This window comes from Equus asinus, chromosome 22, assembly GCF_041296235.1.
Source record: "Equus asinus isolate D_3611 breed Donkey chromosome 22, EquAss-T2T_v2, whole genome shotgun sequence".
Taxonomy (NCBI): Eukaryota; Metazoa; Chordata; class Mammalia; order Perissodactyla; family Equidae; genus Equus; species Equus asinus.
Window position 1 is genome coordinate 36452340 of NC_091811.1, and position 20086 is coordinate 36472425.

The following is a 20086-nucleotide window of genomic DNA, read 5'->3' on the forward strand; positions in this document are numbered from 1 at the left end:
ATTCTAGATACAAGTCCCTTATCAGATATGCAATTTGCAAATATTTTTTCTGAGTGTAGGTTATATTTTCCTTGATGTTGCCCTTTGAAGCACAAAGTACAATATTTTTGTGTGTGTGAGAGGAAGACTGGCCCTGAGCTAACATCTGTTACCAATCTTCTTCTTTTTGCTTGAGGAAGACGGTCCTTGAGTTAACATCTGTGCCAATCTTCCTCTGTTTTTTTATGTGGGATGCTGCCACAGCATGGCTTGACAAGCAGTGTGCAGGTCCATGCCCGAGATCCAAACCTATAAACCCCAGGCCACCAAAACAGAGCACACAAACCAAACCACTATACCACCAAGCCAGTGCCAAAAGGACAACAATTTTGATGAAGTTCAGTTTACCTATTTTTTCTTTTGTCACTTGTGCTTTCAGGTGTGATATGTAAGAAATCATTGCATAACGCAAGGTCACAAAGATTTACTCCAATGTTTGCCTGTAATAGTTTTATAGTTTTAACTCTTACATTTAAATCTGTGGTCCTTTTTTAGTTAATTTTTGTGTATGGTCCTTTCACTTTTAAATGCCCAAAGATTTCCTACTACTCTAAAGAGAGAAGAAAGAGGCCAGCCCAGTGTCTAGTGGTTAAGTTCATGTGTTCCACTTCGGCAGCCCAGGATTCACAGGTTCGGATCCTGGGAGCAGACCTATACACCACTCATCAAGCCATGTTGTGGCAGCATCCCACATACACAGTGGAAGAAGACTGGCACACATGTTAGCTCAGGGCCACTCCTCCCCAAGCAAATAGAAGAAGATTGTCTAGAAATGCTAGCTCAGGGCCAATCTTCCCCACAAACAAAAGAGAGAGAGAGAGAGAAGAAAAAAAGGATAAAAGTGAAGTAGTAAAGGACAATCTATATTGTATAGTACTAGAAAATTCAAACCACTAAAACCTTAAGCCAGTAATATGTATGTGTACGTATGAGTGTATATAACATATAATTTATATTTTTAATTATTATTTTTCCTCCTATTATAGGTCTTAGTTTTAACCCTTCCAAATGGCAAAGTGCAGGCCAACTTGCAGATCCACCAGTCATTCCTTCTTTACTTTCTTGTTCTCGCTGCTACAAGCTTTCTTCTCTTTTCCATGATACATCTGTAGCAGCCAGGCCTCCTGCGCCTAGAGTTTGTTAAAGATCTCCTCATCAACTTCTTGACTTGTGTCTTCCCTCTGGTAAGGGCAATGCTAGGCTGCAGTGCCAGCCCCCACCTGGAATTCCCACGCCACTCCGCTACCTCCAGCCTCACACAGGCAGCAAAGAAATTTAAAAAGTCTGAGCCTGGGATAGAGAGCTATCTCAATACGAAACGACTCAAATTTTTTTCTAGTGGCTTAAAAAAAAGTGTGTGTGTGTGTGTGTGTGTGTGTATGTCTGTATGTGTAAAAAGCCTGGGTTTTTTCTGAATATAAGCCTGATATATGATCACTGAAAAAAAATCAGAAAATCTAAAGAATATAAAGAAAAAAAGAGTCCCATCTTTTTTCATGCCCCTAGGTTAACCATGTTTACTGTTTTAGTGTATATCCTTAGAGAGACAGGCAGACAGACACATTTACCAAAATATACACTTATACATGCATATATACTTTAGATAACTGGAAATGTATTCTACACAGTCATGCATCGCTCAACAACAGGAATACTTCTGAGAAATGCACTCTTAGGTGATTTCGCCACTGTGCAAACAGCATAGAGTGTACTTACACAAACAGAGAGTATACCCTACCACACACAGACTATATGGTACTAATCTTATGGGATCACCGTTGTATCTGCAATTCATCATTGACCAAAACATTGTTATGCAGTACACAACTGTATACAGGATATATACCATATATATAAAGTTTCACATAAAGCTTTTTTCCACTTCATATTTTTTAATGTCATTAAATATTACTTGACAATAAATATTAAATTCCCACTTAGGATACATCATAATGTATAAATCTTTTTCCTCTTTTTGCATATTTAAGTTTCCTCCACTGTAAGTAATATTGTGATAAACATTGCATCTCATATGTTTCTCAGATTTTTATTTGGTTCTACTTATCAATTCAGTCATTCACAAATATTCACCAAAGGTCTATCCTGGTGTTGGCACCATGGTAGGGATACAAAACTGATTCTCAAAAAGCTCACAGAAAATAGCTATTTCTCCTGTCCCCTCATTTTGTCCTGCCTCCTTGGTGCATCTTCTTTCTGATTTCTAATTACTGTCCCTGACCACAGTTCTTGCCTATTCCTTGTCTGTTCATTGCTCCTAACACAATGGACAAGACAATATGCCTTTTCCCATCATTCAGTCAAGCTCATTCCTAACTCTTGATACTTGATTGTTCCTCTAGCAAGCAGTTGTCAAACTTTTTGGTCTCAGGACCTCTTAATATCTTAAAAATTATTGAAGACCCCAAAGAGATTTTGTTTTGTTGGCTGTTTCTATCTATATTTACTGTATGACAAACTAAAACTGAGAAATTCACAACACAGTAAAACACAAGCACATTTTTAATTATCCAACAGAGAGGTGACACCATCACCCTTCATGTAGCCTCTAGAAAACTCCACTGTACACTCAAGAAAGAATCAAAATGGAAAAGGCAAATAATGTCTCAGTGTCCTTACCAAAACAATTTGATTTTGCAGAGCCTCCCAAAAGGATCTTGAGGACACTCCAAGATAGAGAACTATATGCAGGTCTTTGTCCTATGACTTCTTGTGTTACCTACTTCACATTTTGCATTGACCACCTCTTATAGCCCAGGGCCACCACAGGGGGACTGTCTTCAGCTGGCGTGGTTGTGATGCTCCATGACAATATGGCTCACAGGGCACATGCAATAAATGCTCCTTGTTGCTTTTGTTTTCTCTGCAAAAAGCAATCAGTTTCCAAGTCCCAAAGGTTTTATTCAACTAAGTCAATGTTTCTGGGTTGTTTATGTTCTAGACGATTTAAGAAATGAAACCTTGAATTCCAGGCTGTTTAATAAACTGCATTTAGGAGGGCAAGGAAGGAACAGGCAAAATATCCAAAGTAGCCTCTAGAAGAGTGCTACCTATCTCTTGTGTAACAGTGAAAGAACTAGCTTGTTCTCCTGGCTTATGAATATGTAAGCCAATTAGTGGTGATACCTGCCTTGAACTTTACTAACAACACTGGTCAAATAAACACAAAGAAAACAAGGTGAAAAAGAAACAGGAATTAAAGGACTTCCATTGTTATTAAATCAAAACATGAATTACCCTCAATCAGTTGCTTTTTGCTTTGCTTTTACATATGCCCACCGGACAGTCACACTGTTGTTCTAACGTAACATTTCCGGTATTGGATTTTTTTCATTTATATGATAACATTACAGAACCTAACTCCCAACCTAACCATACCATTAACTTTAACTCCTTTCCTTCCAGTACTTATCCACATCGAGGTTTTAATTATGCAGATATAATCAAATACAAGTTGCCTAACTGTGAAGCTTTTTACAACAATTAAAGCTGCATTTGTGCTCCACACATACAACTAAATAGAACCAGAGGGACAAATTCTGCAGCTCTATTTCCAAACAGAGCTGAAGCTTCGTGTTTAGAATAACGCTAGCTTAAAAAGCATTTTTAGCCTACCTATACCTATGCTTCCAAGATACGATACTCTCTAAAGGAGCTTATCATCTTTCAGTTCTTCATGACCCTTGAGAGCCTCTGGAAATTTAAGTTTACCCACCTCTAAGCCATCCAGTGAAAGATTCACACACACACACACACACACACACACACACACACACACCAATCACAGCCATAGACCAAAATGTTCGAGAAGTACCAAGACTCAGTGAGTCCCTGGGGACCCATGACTTTAATTTCAGGGCATCAACCTCTCTTTGTCGGTGTTCCCAGCTAAAAAAGGGCAAGTAAGGCTCAAGAAGAACAAGGGTGAGCCAGCAGTGCCTCACCAACTGAGGCTGAACCTCCACATGTGAAGGCTATTATGAGGTTTCTACCTATCTTATTCTCTAAAAGACAAAGTTTCCAAACTACTGCCGAGCATTTGTAAAGCAAACACTACCACCCGCCAGCAATGTTGGCTTTATTCTGAAATTGCTCTGTTTACCCTGAAAACCACAAAATGTAAACAAGCGCACCTGATCAGAGAAGATCTTTAAACTGCTCACTCGCTAAATCAACACCCAGGAAGAAAAGGCAGTTGACTCGGACTTGAATACACAATGTACAAATCAATCTTTTATCTTAGTGGAAGCCCGAATAAGTTAATGATTCGTCAGCTTTATGGAGATACACAGAGACTTTCATAAACAAAATATAATTTTTATTAATTTATTTAATACTCAGAAGAGGAAAACAAGTAAGTCCCACCAACCATAAACCATAGAAGTACAATCTTAATTCACACACATTTCCACTTAAAATAACAAATACTATATGTATGACACTCTCCCCCACACTGGGGATACTTTAGTTATGCTATAGAGCTTATGAAAACCGAAGTGATCTGACTTCTTAATATGCCTTTTAATATGCCTAACGCATGACAAAATAAGAGAAGATAAGGGAAATAGTTTATTTTAAAATAGCTATTTAATTCTTTTAAGAGTTTTTTTTTTTCCCTGCTTTTTCTCCCCCAATCCCTCCAGTACATAGTTGTATATATTTTTTTTTTTAGTTGTGGGTCCTTCTAGTTGTAGCACGTGGGACACCACCTCAATGTGGCCTGATGAGTGGTGCCATGTCCGCGCCCAGGATCAGAACCGGCGAAACCCTGGGCCACTGAAGGCAGAGCGCACAAACTTAACCACTCGGCTACAGGGCCGGCCCCTAAGAGTTTTTGAATGAGCCATAGTTTCAGCTCTACAAATAGTCCATGCTTCTCACCACAACATACTCCTGGAAAAACTATATTGTAAAAAGAATGCACTTCCCATAGGAAATTCCACTGGAATAATATAATTAGGATTACTTTCCCAGCAAATACAAAGTTAATAATGAATATGGAATAGGCACAAATAGTCTAACCCTCCATATCATTTAGAATAGCAAGTATCCTATAAAACAATTAAAATGTACTTTGTTGTACTATCATAAGGATCATTCTTTTCCCAAAAATTAACACTGGACCATGTAAACATCTGAAGACCTCACCAAGGACCTTCCTATGAAGACCCAGAGAGACAAAGAGTCCTGAATAAATAAGGTCTTTGTCCATCTTCCCATATAGCCACCATTGGAGGTAAAAAAAGTCACAGAAGTGTAGAGTAGGGAGACTTCATTTTTTTCCAATGAAGTCAAGAGAGTATTTCTGGATCAACTGGCTCTAACAGCCTCAGGGCTATTTTTCCCTCTCAGGGCTATTCTAGCTTGAGTTGGCTAGATTCACCTCTCCTGCGTCAGCCCTTTCCAGAACGGCACATAAATGGAGTCATACAGCCTTTTGAGACTAGCTTCTTTCACTTAGCATAACACATAACGCATCTGAGATTCATCTGTGTTACTGGGTGTATCAGTAGTTCATTCCTTTTTATTGTTGAGTGGTATTCCATTATGTGGATACACCATTGCACGTATTGTTTATCCATCCACCAGCTGAAAGAGATTTTGATTGTTTCCAGTTTTGGCTATAGACATTCATGCACAGATCTTTGTGTGTACTTAAGTTTTCATTGATTTTGGCAAATCCTGAAGAGTAAGATTTTGGAGTCATATGGTATGTGAATGTCTAACTTTATAAGAAACTGCCAAACTCTTTTCCAAACTTGCTGTGGCATTTTGTACACCATCAGCAATGTATAAGAGTCCTAGTTGATCTACATCCTTGTCAACACTTGGCATTGTCAGTATTTTTTTTATTTTAGCCATTTTTGTAGTGGTACTTCATTGCGGTCTGTCAGTTGTCATACTGTGGCAGCTTCACGTTGCTGTGATGCTGAAAGCTATACCACCAATATTTCAAATGCCAGCAGGGTCACCCATGGTGGACAGGTTTCAGCAGACCTTCCAGACTAAGACAGACTAGGAAGAAGGACCTGGCCACCCACTTCCAAAAAAACTGACCATGAAAACCCTATGAATAGCAGCAGAGCATTGTCTGATAAAGTGCCATAAGGTGAGAAGATGGTGGAAAAGGACCAGGCAGGGTTCCACTCTGTTGTGCACAGGGTCACTAGGAGTCAGAATCAACTCCACGGCACTAACAACAACAAACTTTATTGTGGCTCTTGATAATGTTATGTTTTCTTTGGGCACCTTAAATGTTGGTATTCCCAGGGATTCCATTTAGGGTACTCTTTTCTCCTTACTCACACAGCTTTAAATTCTATCCACAGGCTAGTAAATTTCAAATCTGTATTTTCCATCTAGATTTCTTTCCTGAGCCTCCACATAAACATATCCAGCAATCTTCTAGATCTACTACTCTGGCAGAAACGATGCCAGAACCAAGTTCATTACCGTGGTAAACTGCAAAACAGCCATAAATTCTTCCCATCCCTGTATGCATGTCCCTTTGCAAGTAACTTTGTAGCTCCTCCCATCAAAAGGTAGAGTCAATTTCTCCACTCTTTGCATCTGAACTTAGCCATATAACATTAGCAAATGTGACAGAAGGAGAGGTTTGAATAGTGCTTGAGCATTAAGGTTTGTCCTTTCTTGCTGTTCTCACGACACTATCCCCCTATGTGAAGACTCTGAGCCAGACTGCCACATAATGAGAGATACACGGCCCAGCCGCCCCCATCAACAACCTATCCACTAGCAGACACATGAATGAAGCCATCCTAGACCATCCAGCTGCCAAGTGACCACAGATACATGAGCAAGTTCAGCAAAGATCAGCCAAGCTAGCTCAAAACAAAAGAATCAGCCAGCGAACCCATACATTCATGAGTTAAATAGAGGGATGCTGAGAAAGCCACTCAGTTTGGAGGTGTTTCTCACACAGTAACAGAGAACTGACACAATTACTCTCCCCTATCAAGTAGTTTATGTTATATTCTATATCTCAGTAAATGTTACTAATGTCTATCACAATGGCCAAATCTGAAACCTGGGAGAATTCCAGAACACATTCTCTCCCTCACCCCCGCCTCTCACCCTACTCCCACATACAATTAATCTTCAAGTCCTAATATGGTTAAATACATCCCCTTCTCTCCATCCATAGCTACTGTCTTAGTCCATTATCAAATTTGCTGAACTATTTTAACAGTCTCTTAGTTGACATCCCATCCTACATCGTCAACCTCTTCATGTAAGACAATAGTCTTTCAAAATTCCAATTCTGCTTATGTCACAGCCCAGCTTATAATCCTTTGATAGTTCTCCACTATCTTTATCAGAAAAATCAAATGTGTCAGTGTGGCACACAAGGCCATTAGGCACCGGGACCCTCCTCCAAGCTCATCTGCACCACTCTTCCAATTCTCCTAAGCTTTAAACATTCTTAAAAGCCACAACCACAAATGGGTCATGTTACTCCACGCCTCTGTGCCTCAGCCAGAAATGGCTCTTTCTCCTCAATTTCCTCCTCTCCACTTGGTTGACAAGTGCCCATTCTTCCATAGCTCCAGCTTACCTCCATTTTTCCTCTGAATTCCAAAGCCAATTACAATCCTCTTCTCTGTGCTTCTGTAGCTCCTTGGGCTTAAAGGCAGTATAGTTAGTGGTTAACGATCCGGATTTCAATCAAAGTTTTGCTTCTTTCTAGTTATATGACCTTGAGGCAAGTTACTTAACTTCTCTGTACCTCAATTTCCTCATCTATAAAATGGGATGTGACAGAGACTGTTACCCCTTCCTCCCAATGTCCATCCTCTTCTTCTTTTGAGTAACAGAACTCTTGAGTTTTAGGTATGCACATGGCTGTGGCCAGCCCACTAACACATTCTTCAGCCTCCTTGAAGCAAGATGTAGCCATGTGCATTAGTTTTTTGTGGCTGCTGTAACAGATTACCACAAATTTGGGGCTTAGAACAACAGAAATTTATTTTCTCATAGTTCTGGAGGCCAGAGGTCCAAAATCAAGGAGTCTTCAGGGCCACGTTCCCTCTGAAGGCTCTAGGAGAGACGCCTCTCTTGCCTATTCCAGCTTCTGATGGCTCCAGGTATTCCTTGGCTTGTGGCAACATGACTCTGTGGGGGATCAGAATTGGTCACCCCAAAATGTGTCTCTTTGGCTTCATTATTTTTAAGAACAAAAAACTCTGAAAGAAACTTTGACCTTCTCCCTAACTGCCTAAAAGAATTTAAAATAGAAGGGCCTGTTCGAGGAAGGAGCTAATGCCGTAAGATAACTGTAATGTAATGTAAAACGTGTCTCTCAGGTCACATTGTCTGTAGTTAGCCCATACACATTTCCATCTCCATGTAAATTGCCTTCTACTCCCTTGAGTCCTAAACCACTACTCCCAATATCCTCCTTTGTCTTTAGCTGAAGATGGTATTTAAGATGAGAGCCTCTGCCATTTTGGTGAGTTGCTCAGTTTTCCTGAGTCTCTCCCATGTATACATGTTATAAAGCTTTGTTTGATTTTCTCCTGTTATTCTGTCTCATGTCAATTTAATTCGTAGCCCAGCCAGAAGGACCTAGAGTGGGTAGAGGAAATATTCTTCCTCCCCTACAACTCCATCCTCTGTCTCTGTCTTCACATGGCCTCTCCTCTGTGTGTGTGTCTTCCTCTCTTCTGTCTCTAATAAAGACTCTTGTCATTGGATTTGGGACCCACCTGGGTAATTCAAGATCTTTAACTTAATTACATTTGCAAAGACTCTTTCCTAATAAGATAACAGTCAGCATCTGGCTATTAGGATGTAGACTTATCTTTTGGAGGACCATCTCTCAACCCAACAGACTATGTTACTATGAGATATGAGTAGGAGCAATATATGCAATTCCAGATGTCCTCCTAAAAGAAGAATCTTCTTACCCTTCTTTCTTCTTAGCCCCTTTCTGCTGACTGGGAAATGGTGACTATTGGAGCAACTTTGGAAGCCAGGTTGAGGAGGGTAAAATTTTAAGATAGTATTTGATCACACACCTAGAAACTATTAAATGAAAGAGAAATAAATTTCTATCTTATATAAGCCATTGGTTTCTGTTGTTGTTGCTGTTGTCTTATTTCTGTTATAGCATCTTATCTAATACATGTAAATAATAATAATATCTTAATAATAATACATACTTCTTAGGGTTGTGTAAGGATTAAATGGATTAACAGAATATAAAGCATTTCGAACATTACCTGACATACAGTAAGGACTAAATAAATGGTCATGATTAGCAGCAGTGGTGTTAGCATAGTCCTGGTCACATTTGGTTGTCATTGATGTACTTGCCTACTTACTGCACAGGACCAAATTTACTGGGGTAAAGCCTTGGCACTTTCATCTCAGTATTATACTCAAAAGAATACCAAACATTCTGTTACTGTTTAAAGAGGAAATACAACTTAATTTTGCACACCAATTATTCCCCTCAGAGCTGCTTTCATGAAAAGGCGCATAGTAGGCCTGAAAAACCTAGACATCCCTTCCCCACGGGTACAAATCCTTCAAACTACAGGTCAAATGTTCTCTTAATTAAGAAGCATTCCTCATCTCTCCAAACAGGAAATCAGAATCTCCATCCTCCCACAATACCTGCACCACCTTTTTATTTAGCCTAATACTTTCTCCCTTGTGCTATTACTATTTATATACACATCTTATCTCCCTCATTAGATTATAAATTCCTTGAGAGCAGCATTCATTTCTAACTCGTTTAAACCTGAGTAGCTATTTCGCACACTGCATTGCTCTCAGTGGATACTCAATAAATCTCTACTGGAGGTACCCAAGACCTTATAGTGCAGAAAAACACCAGCTTCAAACAAACCTGCAAACCTACTAGCTGTGTGACCTTGAGCATGTTACTTCTCTAAAGTGTGGTTTCCACATTTGTAAAATGGGTCTATTAAGAATAAAATAAGGCAACATGGATAAAGGCCATCATAAGCACTCAAAGTTAAGAATTTCAATATATAGGACTTTCTATTCTTGGAAAGAGGAGTCTTGACTATTAAGTTGAAATACAGACAAAAGGTATTTATTCAGTACTTACAAGCAATTTAAACATACAATTAACTTCCTAGACACCATCGCAAGGGAGACTTTTACACATCAGCTGGCGGCTCTGGAAAATTGGCCCAAGGACACATGATTAGTAAGTGAGGGAGTCAGAGAGTTGTTCTCACTCTACTAAACCACGGGCATCAGGTGTTAATTTTCTGCACGTCACTCCTTACTCATAAGGAAGAGAATTAAAATTCACAATTTAAAGCCACAAATCAAACCTTATACATCATATACATTTTAGACACACAATTAATTGTGTGAGTGCTGCCACTCACAATCAGCAATCCATGAGAACTAAAATTGTCCTACTTGACCATCCAGAACTACCGCAACTTGCCTCCAATAGAGACTAAAGTGTCTTAAAGTGCAAGCATTTTTACAATCCTGACCAGCTTCAACGGGAGAAGCAACGAGGCAAAGCAACCTATTTTCATTTCATCCTTTGGTCCTTCTCTGAAACCTCACTGAGAAGAGTAAACTTACCCAATTTCCACTGTCCCTTAAGAGTTTAGTAATAGGGGATTAGCTGAAGAAGGTTCTTAATATGATGACTTACCACAAATACACAGGATCATGATACACAGCAATAACAGTCAACTGGAGAATTTTCAACATGTTTTAGTATGAATTTTGTAATTGTTGGCTTGGAAATCCATTGCAATTTTTTTATTTGAGTAGCAGCAAACTACAAAATCCTACAACCTAAGAAAACTTCTCTTAATATACGTAGAAGTTTTCTTCTGCTGCTAGTTACACTAGTTACACTACAGATTTACATGTTACAATGCACATTTGACAGCAATGGACTTAAATTTAGACATATAGAATTTAAGACTATAATAAAATAACAAGTCTACACATTGCTTTGGCATAAAAGAAGCAATCAGCTAGTAACTATGTGACATGATAAGGTAGTATGAGGACCCCAAAAAAAGCATCTGATGACCGAACTGAAATTATATTGCCTTTAAGAGTTACGATTTGTTTCTAGAACTTTATTCATTAATTCAACAAAAATTAATTCAGCCTCAACAATACACAAAACACTGTTCATGATCTTGGTAATTCAACAGAGCACAGGCTAACACAGTCTTTCCATCATACGGTTTAGAATCTAATTGCAGGTCTTTCAAAGAAAGAGGTGCAAATTCTAAGCACGCACAAGTCATGTGGACATGTGTCCTCAGGCCCAAGTTCACTGACAACTGCAGTGGACAGTTTTCAGCATGCGGCAGCCTCCAATTGCAATCTCTCTTCTTCTCTTCATGAGGGCTTTCCTGACACCTGGAGAACTTGCTCACCTGCAAGCAGCAACAACCCAGAAGTGTGCTGTGGAAGGGGGTGATAAGACCCTCAGGGGCAACCCACAACTCACAGAGGATGGAAGTTGGCCCCAGCCTCTCTGTCTTTGGGTAGGAGATTTCTGAGGCGTGTTCCTCACGGTTTCTTAGAGGGCCACAGCAGGACTGAGTTCCAGTTGCCATAGTGGTGGACATTAATGAACACTTTATTGCCTATTCTTCCTTTAGGCTCACTCTCCCCCACTTCGGAATCTGTGCTTCCAGGGATCACCTCCCAAACTGATTACCTCCATCCAAGTCTTCCAAGGTGTGATTTGTAGGTAGTCTGACTGACACCATTCTAATCTATTTCTCCTCAGATATAATCAGTAACATTGAAGTAACACATGAAATGAGAGGATCATGCATATACCTTTTATCAACTTAACAAATTTCAAGATGTCATGAGGCTGGGAATTTAAATAAATAATTTAGATGAGAGTTACGATTCAAAAAAAAACCAGAAAAGAGAGAGAGACTTTGGCAGTAGCCATTGCTACTAAGATGAACTGTAACACATTCTCCACTTGGTTCCAAAGTGCCAATCACGCAGCCCAGGAGGAAGGAAATGAAGACTCAGAGATGCCAATGAAAAAGCATCAGGAGTTTGGGTTGACTAGCAGTTGGAGGTGACTTAGGGATTCCCCGCCCAGAAATCTCGGGCTACAAGTGTGGCACCCGAAAAAGAGCCAGATTCTCATCAGACTGCACCCAAATGTACTATGTTCAGTTCTTTCTACGCCACTAAGAATTACACTGACAAACAGGAGACAAACTAGAAAACAAACAAGGCAGTAGGAAGACTAGAGAAACCACTAAAGAATTTGTAGCTAGTAACAGGTGAAGGAATTTTTAAAAATTAAAACTGTAGAAGAAAAGATCTACAGAAATAGGATCATTCTCAACAAATACTTGCCGGCTATTATGTGTAAGAGGGATTAGATTTAATCTATGCGGCCTTGCAGGACCAACAGATAAAGCTTATAGGAGGGCAGAATTCAAGAGGCAGTATGCTATAATGGTTAAAAACAAACAGCACTGGAGTCAGACAAACTTGGGCTGAGTCCCAATTCTACCACTAATGAGCTCAGGGACCTTAAGATGGTTGCATAACTTCTTTATACTTAACTCTATCAACTGCAAATTTGGGATAGTAACAGTTTCGACTGTATAGAGTTATTAAGATGACTAAATAATAAGGCACAGGAAGGCTCAAGCACAGTGTAGCATGTATGAAATGCTCAATAAATGTTCGTTATTTTAGTCAGCACCACCAAAAAAAAAATTACAGTAACACCAAATCTGAAGAAATTCAATAAAGCAATTGTTAAGCTGGTAGAGGAAGTATTTATAATTGGCTCATACTGGAGAATCACTATTAGACAAGATTGACATGTTCAACTACATAAAAAGTCAAAGCTACAAACTAGCAGGATGACTTTTTTCTTTTTGGTGAGGAAGACTGGCCCTGAGCTAACCTCGGTTGCCAATCTTCCTTTTTTGCTTGAGGAAGATTGTCAATGAGCTAACATCTTTGCCCATCTTCCCCTATTTCGTATATGGGACGTTGCCACAGCAGGGCTTGATGAGCAATATGCAGGTCTGCACCCAGGATCCAAACCCATGAACCCCAGGCCACCAAAGTGGAGGGCCTGAACTTAACCACTATGCCACCAGGCCAGCCCCAAGATGACTTTTTCACTTTTGCACTTGAGCATGCAAGCTCCATGAGTAGAGGCAGAAGGTGAGAGTCTCAGCCTTCAAAAGGACTCCCCTGAAATATCTGAAGAAAAGGAATTGAGTTAAAGAAGTGTGATCTTGTCGATCTGCCCCCCAAGCCCCTGATTTTCACTACTTGCTTTATTTATTGTTGCATGGCATGCAGGGAAATTCTCTATTTTATCCCAATTCCTGAAGCATTCAGACTTATTGCTTCAGAAGGACTTTTTGCTTGCCAGAAGAGGCCACCTGGCAGGCATGGTGGATTGTGAAATAGTCACAAGTCAAGTGACCACAGAATCTGAGAGTTGGAATTTTCAAGACCAAATGGCCCAACCCTGGGGAGTATCTAATCAACCAAGACAAGGGGCTGTCTTCTCTTGCCTCAGCCCCCTTGGGGAGTGGCTTCCTGGATTCTCCATAACTTCTATGTTTTTATCACCCTGATGGTAATAAAAGGACACACAAACTTCTCTTGCTTTGATTTATATCAGGTTCTCTCCCTAAAAAAAAAATGCACATGTATCAATAGGCATAGACTTTTGGAAAAATCCAAAGTAGAGAAGAGTTTTCTAGAGAATGGAGGGAGAGGTGCATAAAGGAACTGGGAAAGAAAAAAAGAAAAACCAAAAGAATATAAAGTCAACAAAAATAACTGCTATAATTTTGTGTTAGGGAGGAGGGTTAAATTGTATATCAAAAAATAGATAAATCAGTGGCCAGCCCGGTGGCATAGTGGTTAAGTTCGCATGTTCCGCTTCAGCAGCCTGGGATTAGCCGGTTCGGATCCCGGGTGCAGACATGGCACTGCTTGGCAAGCCATGCTGTGGCAGGTGTCCCACATATAAAGTGGAGGAAGATGTGCACGGATGTTAGCTCAGGGCCAGTCTTCCTCAGCAGAAAGAGGAGGACTGGCAGCAGATATTAGCTCAGGGCTAATCCTCCTCAAAAAAAAAAAAAGATAAATCCTGTGGGTATGACGCAAGCAGAAGGGCAGTTAACCTCAGTGGTATTCTTCTCAAAAACTCAGCCCCAGTTTAACCGTGAGAAAAACATCAGGCAGACCCAAACCGAGGGACATTCTACAAAATATCTGGCCAGCACTCTTCAAAAGTATCAAGGTCATGAAAAACAATGAAAGAACAAGAAAGTGTCATAGACCAGAGAAAACTCAGGAGACATGACGACTAAACGCCACATGGGATCCTGGAGGTATTGGGAACGGGAAAAGGACATTAATGGAAAAACTGGTGAAATCCAAAGAAAGTCTGGAATTTAGTCAATAGTTATGTACAAATGGTAATGTCCTAGTTTTGACAAATTACCATGGTTACGTAAGATGCTAACATTAGGGGAAAGTGGGTGAAAGGGAACTCTCTATACTGCCTTTACAACTCCTCTGTACATCTGAACTTATTCCAGTTTAAAGTTTATCTTCAAAAAATAGGGAATATTTAATCATTAAAGGAATTTTACGCTCACTTAAGAGAAAGCCACTGTGCTTCTGTTAATATTATTCTGATAGTGTGGTTTCTACTGAAAACTAGCTGTCTGACAGGCTTTTAATAACCCTTGGGAAGTTGTTTATTTGTTAAAACTTAGCTTCCTCTGTTCACAGGTTAGACAATGTGACACAGTCAAGAGAACATTTCACCGTAGAATTGTGCGTCTCGGGGAGAATCATTTTAACCTTTTGGAACTTTGGCTCCTTACTCAAAAAATGAAGGAGTTGTCCTAGAGTTACTTTTAATTACCCAGAAGCTATAAAAGTTTATCATTCACGTGAATAAATCATAGAGTATAAAAAGCAAAAATCTTTTCAAATTAATTTGAGAATATCATCTATCTGGCTGAGGCAAGAGGAACTGTGTAGCTGAACTGTTGATATGCTATTGTTTCTTCAAGTATCTAAAAAATAACAATAAGGGAGGGTGCTCTGGAAACTTGGCAGAGGAGCCTGGAAACACTGGGGTGGTGATTCTGGGAGGCAAAACTATGAAAAAGCGATGGCTTTTAAAGCCAAAGGGAATATGGGAAATATGCATTCAGGGAGAGAATGGTAAAATGCGAGAGCTGTGAAAGGACAAGCTACGTGAACGGATGAGACACTTGGGAGAACAAGGTCTGTTTATGGCTATTGGGCAGGGTAAGGACTAGGGCAGAGGCAAAGCCATCTCAGGGAGTTCTCTGGGGCTCCATCAGGATGGGCTTCCAAGAACCACAGGAGAAGAGTCAGAGCTTTAAGATAAAAGGGACTCCAAAGGACTCTCCTTCTCCAACGAGTGGAATAAGATAAATAGTTTAGTCTTAAACTAGAAGTAGAAAATGAGAGCCAATCAGCAAGGACAATGACCTCAGGTACTAGATTATAGGAAAAGCCAGCCTTCCAGGGGGCCAGATAGAGCACCTGAGTGATTCATATTTTGAACTAGTGCCCGCTGAATAAAATGACACCAAGTATCTGTATATAATTACCTGCTGGGGACACAGCTGTTACTCCAGGGTTCCCTCAGATACACCAAAATAATCTTTGCACTTTAAAACAATTCACTTCACTGGGAAAGAGGAAAAGAAAAAAGGCAGCCACAAACCCTGAAGGCTTATCTTTGAAAGATTAATCTCCCCTGACTGACAGAGGAACAAGGCTACCAAGCTTGTGGCAGTGAAGTGTGGGGCACTCCTGGGAACGAAGTTTTATCACATGATCCCAGGGAAAATTTGGGCTTCTCATGGAAAAGCATCTAATGGCTTTTTTTTTTTTTTGGATGTCTACTATGGACAAAGCTTTGTGCCTGGGAAATGAAAAAAGAGAAAAGAAAACTGTGCCCTTCAAGAGCTTATAATGTAAGAGTAGAGTCAAATACGTTTAAAGGAAACACACTATGCCATTCTATTTTAACTATCACTTGTATAATGACTTAAAGCACTTTTATATTTATTCTCCAAAAAGATTTCAAGCCTCACAAAGCCTTGTGTGGTAGGCATTGTTCTTGTTACTATCTACCCCTACTCCCCCCAGCCAATGACAGATGTGCTCTGAGGCTCAAAGTGGTTAGGCGACCTACTTAAGACGACACAGCCAGCAAACGATACAGTCAAAACCTGAACCCATGCTTTTTCCTGTTACGAGTACAGATTTGTTGTCCCAGTTTGCTTTTAAAACTTTTCTTTTTATCTTTAACGTGCTACAGTTCACAAAGGAGAGTCTGTGGATTTGCTTTTGTTTATCATCACTACTCTGAACTCAATGTGCCTCCTCCACCCGAGGAATAGTGTTTTTCTTTGATTTAGGAAAGTTCTCGCCCGTATCTCTTTACATATGGCCTCATTCCCATTTGCTCCAGCCTCTCCTAGAATTTGATTAGATACTGCTGGACCTTCTCAGTCTCTCCTCCAAGCTTTTCACAACTTGTTTATATTTTCCTTCTTTGTATCTCTCTGTACAACATTCTGGTGATTTCCTCAGATCTCTCTTCCAAAGCACTAGTTCTCTCCTCATCTTTATGTAATAGGCTAGTTCCAACTTTTTAGAACCTGTTTGTTCTTTTTTCATATTGTTCCCTCGTTCATTAGGGTTTCTCTACCGTCTTCTGTCTCTGAGATCATTTCCACACACTTACTGCACAGTCTCTGGCAGGTTGCTCTGGAGCACCTCTTGGCCGTCTGTCACAACGGCTGACTCTCCCGCACGGCAGTTTATTGTGAGTCAATCCTCAGCAGGGACTGTTTATTGTGAGAAGACCTCACTGGCCCGGGGTCAGGGGAGTGTCCTTACTGAGTAGTTTTATGGGTGCTTTTAATGGGCAGTGTAACTCCCACAACCCGTTTCAATTTCTCCACTTGGGAAGAAATTTGGATCTCTTATTCAAAGCAATCGATTTAACTCAAAGGACATTTATGGTGCTTCTCACTCTCTCTGCAAGTTTCTGAGTTTAGGGAAAATGAAATGTATATGGCAGTCTCATGAGAATTGTGTAGAAAGTGCCTATCACAGGGAGTGAAACCTGGGAAACATTTACCGAATGGTAAGCATCTCCCTTCCCCAGCACAGCCTGACTTGGGTCTGGGGCTCTGGGGAACTTCCCTTGATTCTCTCTCCAGAGCCTTATCCTTTATTAAGGACAGCTGCTTTTCACCACTGTGAGGAGGAAGGCATACACAGTGGGTTCAAAATGAATGCTGTTTGAAAATTATTTTTATTATCATAAGTACATACAAACTAGGAAATTGATTTGAGCAAGCTTTTAATTACTGGTTTCAGTTGTCTATGATTCTCTGCAGATTCCATTAATCCTTCTTTTGTAATAGTCGAGTTACAATAATCAGTCTCCTACCATAACCAATTTCTCAATTGATGTTATCAAGCTTTCTCTAAAATTATACTGAGAAAGGAGTTCTATGGCAATTGTTAGCTATTGCACATCATCCAAGGTGATATTTTATAAGCTAAGCTGACACATCACTCTCACCCTCCTGGAGATTTTACAAAGATAAATTAAAAAGCTGATAATGAAACACTAACATTTATGGTATAACTGTCACAGAAATACATAAATATATATTATTTGTTTATATTCACTGGTTTGAAAAATGGCCTTTCCCAGTTAATTACCAAGATTTCCTTTCAACAGATAGACTATCATCCAGCAGAACAAAAATTGAAACTATTCGTCATTGTAAATCCATTGTTCAATGTGTAAAAGAAGAAAAACAACGGGGAAATTTTTGAAAGAATTTTCAGTGGATATATTTATATTCGAAAGTTTCACATTGAATAAAGTTTTAATATTACTTATTTTAAGACACAAAAATAATCTTGGCCCCCCTTAGGTCTCATAATAAAAAATATATATTTATTTCTTACCTCTGAACTTCTTGGGAGGGTTGGCAAGGTCTCCAGCCTCCGGGTGCACCACACATCTGTCATCCACTAACCTAGAAGGAAAATCATGTTTACATTGTTAACATTGTCCCCTTCATGAAGCACAGACTGCATGTGAATATTGTATAAACAGTTACAAAGAGTTTTATTACCATTCTCTACTAAGGAACTTCTAATAATCATGGATTTGTGAAAAGATTTTGTTATAAAGATATTAAACAGCGGTTTTGAAATTGAAAATTAAGAAACACTGTTAAGTGGTAGGAAACAGGTTAGATAAATCCTGATGTAGGCAAACCATAAAGCACCGTAGAGCTATTGAAAATTCTATTTAAAAATGCACTAGCCCACAAAACATTTAGACTGTGAAAATAAGTGGTAACCCATCAATAAGATATCATATATGTTTAAACACACACACACACACCTCTACACATACACATATAAGAAATGGAACACAAACACCAAAACATTAACAGTGGTCAGATTACCCGTAGTTTTTCTTTTCTTTTTTTTTTTTTTTTTTTCCTATATGTACGTTTTGTTTTGTTCTGTTTTACAAGGAATGTGTAAGCGTTTGAGGTCAGGCTTACAAAGTGACCATAGAGTGGGTGGTTATGAGCACTCATCCTGTGTTGAAACCCTGGCTTGGCCACTTTCTAGCTAGGTGACTTTGGGCCTCCCTCTTTTCACCTGTAAATAAGGCTACGTGTACCCACCTCATAGCACTGGTAGCATTAGATACACAGCACTGGACTACAAGACTCAATATCTGTAAAATAACTTGTACAGTTTCTGGCATATAGTAAGCCCTTAAATGATTATTTAATAGATAAATAGCATCAAGGACGTTGCCTGCCTTATTCCTCACCATACTATCTGCTTCTAAAAGAGTGCCTGACACATACTAGGTACTCAACAAATATAATCAAACGACAAACTGACTTTGTAGTCAAAAACATGTTTAATCCCTACTAAAATATTACGAGAAGCCAATCTCTAGGACAATTCCGAGAGAGAAGCTACATCTCTGATCTGACAGCCAGGAGACATGAACCTCCCCCATTCAAAGAGGAACATCTAACCACCAAAGACTGACTAACATGCCTTTTCTCCATTGACTATGTGGTGGGAATAACTGGGGTTTTTCTAGGGTATGGTGAGAAGGCATGTGAATTAGTTCCAAGTTGTTCAATTCATTTGAAGGGAGACACTCCAGTTGCAACTGTTTTTCAAAAAACTTGTTAATCAGATTCACTAGTATGCATCAACTCCAGCACAGAATAAAGCCTAATTTGTGATCAAATGTCCCCTGAACTAGGGGGATGATTAATCAAATTAAAAATGAAACTTTTGGTTCCTGGTTTATCTGGTTACCGGAAGGAGACACTTCCTAAATCACTAGACTTTTCCATGGGATCCAGTTTCCACAAAACAAAATGTTACTTGGATCAAGCAATATGGTTCTTTGTTTGATTTTTTTATATACCTCATTCACACTGGTTTACAAAAATGTGGTTTTACGAGAGCTGCCAAGCATGCAAGAAATTCCTTTTAAGAGTTTTTAAAACTGTTTTCTTAGAAACAGGAAGTCACGTTGGGTCAAGAGAAAGGAAACCCAAACCTCCACAATATCCAACTTCACCCTGCAACATTGAATGTGCAAGACTCAGAGTGCGGAGAATGTCACAATGTAATATTTACATTTTTAAAAAACACACTATAAGGAAAAGATCAGCTTTCTTATTAGTTAAGATACGTTACAAATTTAAAACAAAATGATTAAAAGAAATCATAGCCTTATTTAGACACATAAAAGTTACATAATAAACGGCATTGACATTCTACTTATTCTTTGTGCCCCTCCATTCCCACAGAAACACAGGCTCCCACTACAACGCCCCAAGAGTCCCCAACTGTGTGGGCTAGCCATCAAGAGGTATGGGAAAAACTAAAGCTGTAAGTTAGATCACAC

At 39.5% G+C, this 20086-nt stretch overlaps 1 protein-coding gene across 2 annotated transcripts in view; it reads right to left on the reverse strand.

The window, feature by feature from the left end:
• Window positions 1-20086, reverse strand: part of ITPR2 (inositol 1,4,5-trisphosphate receptor type 2) — a 465227-nt gene that overhangs the window by 411766 nt on the left and 33375 nt on the right. For both annotated transcript variants that reach the window (XM_070494990.1, XM_070494989.1), the window contains exon 2: window positions 18094-18164. In XM_070494990.1, the coding sequence (XP_070351091.1) occupies window positions 18094-18164 (71 nt within the window). The remainder of the gene's footprint in view (window positions 1-18093; window positions 18165-20086) is intronic.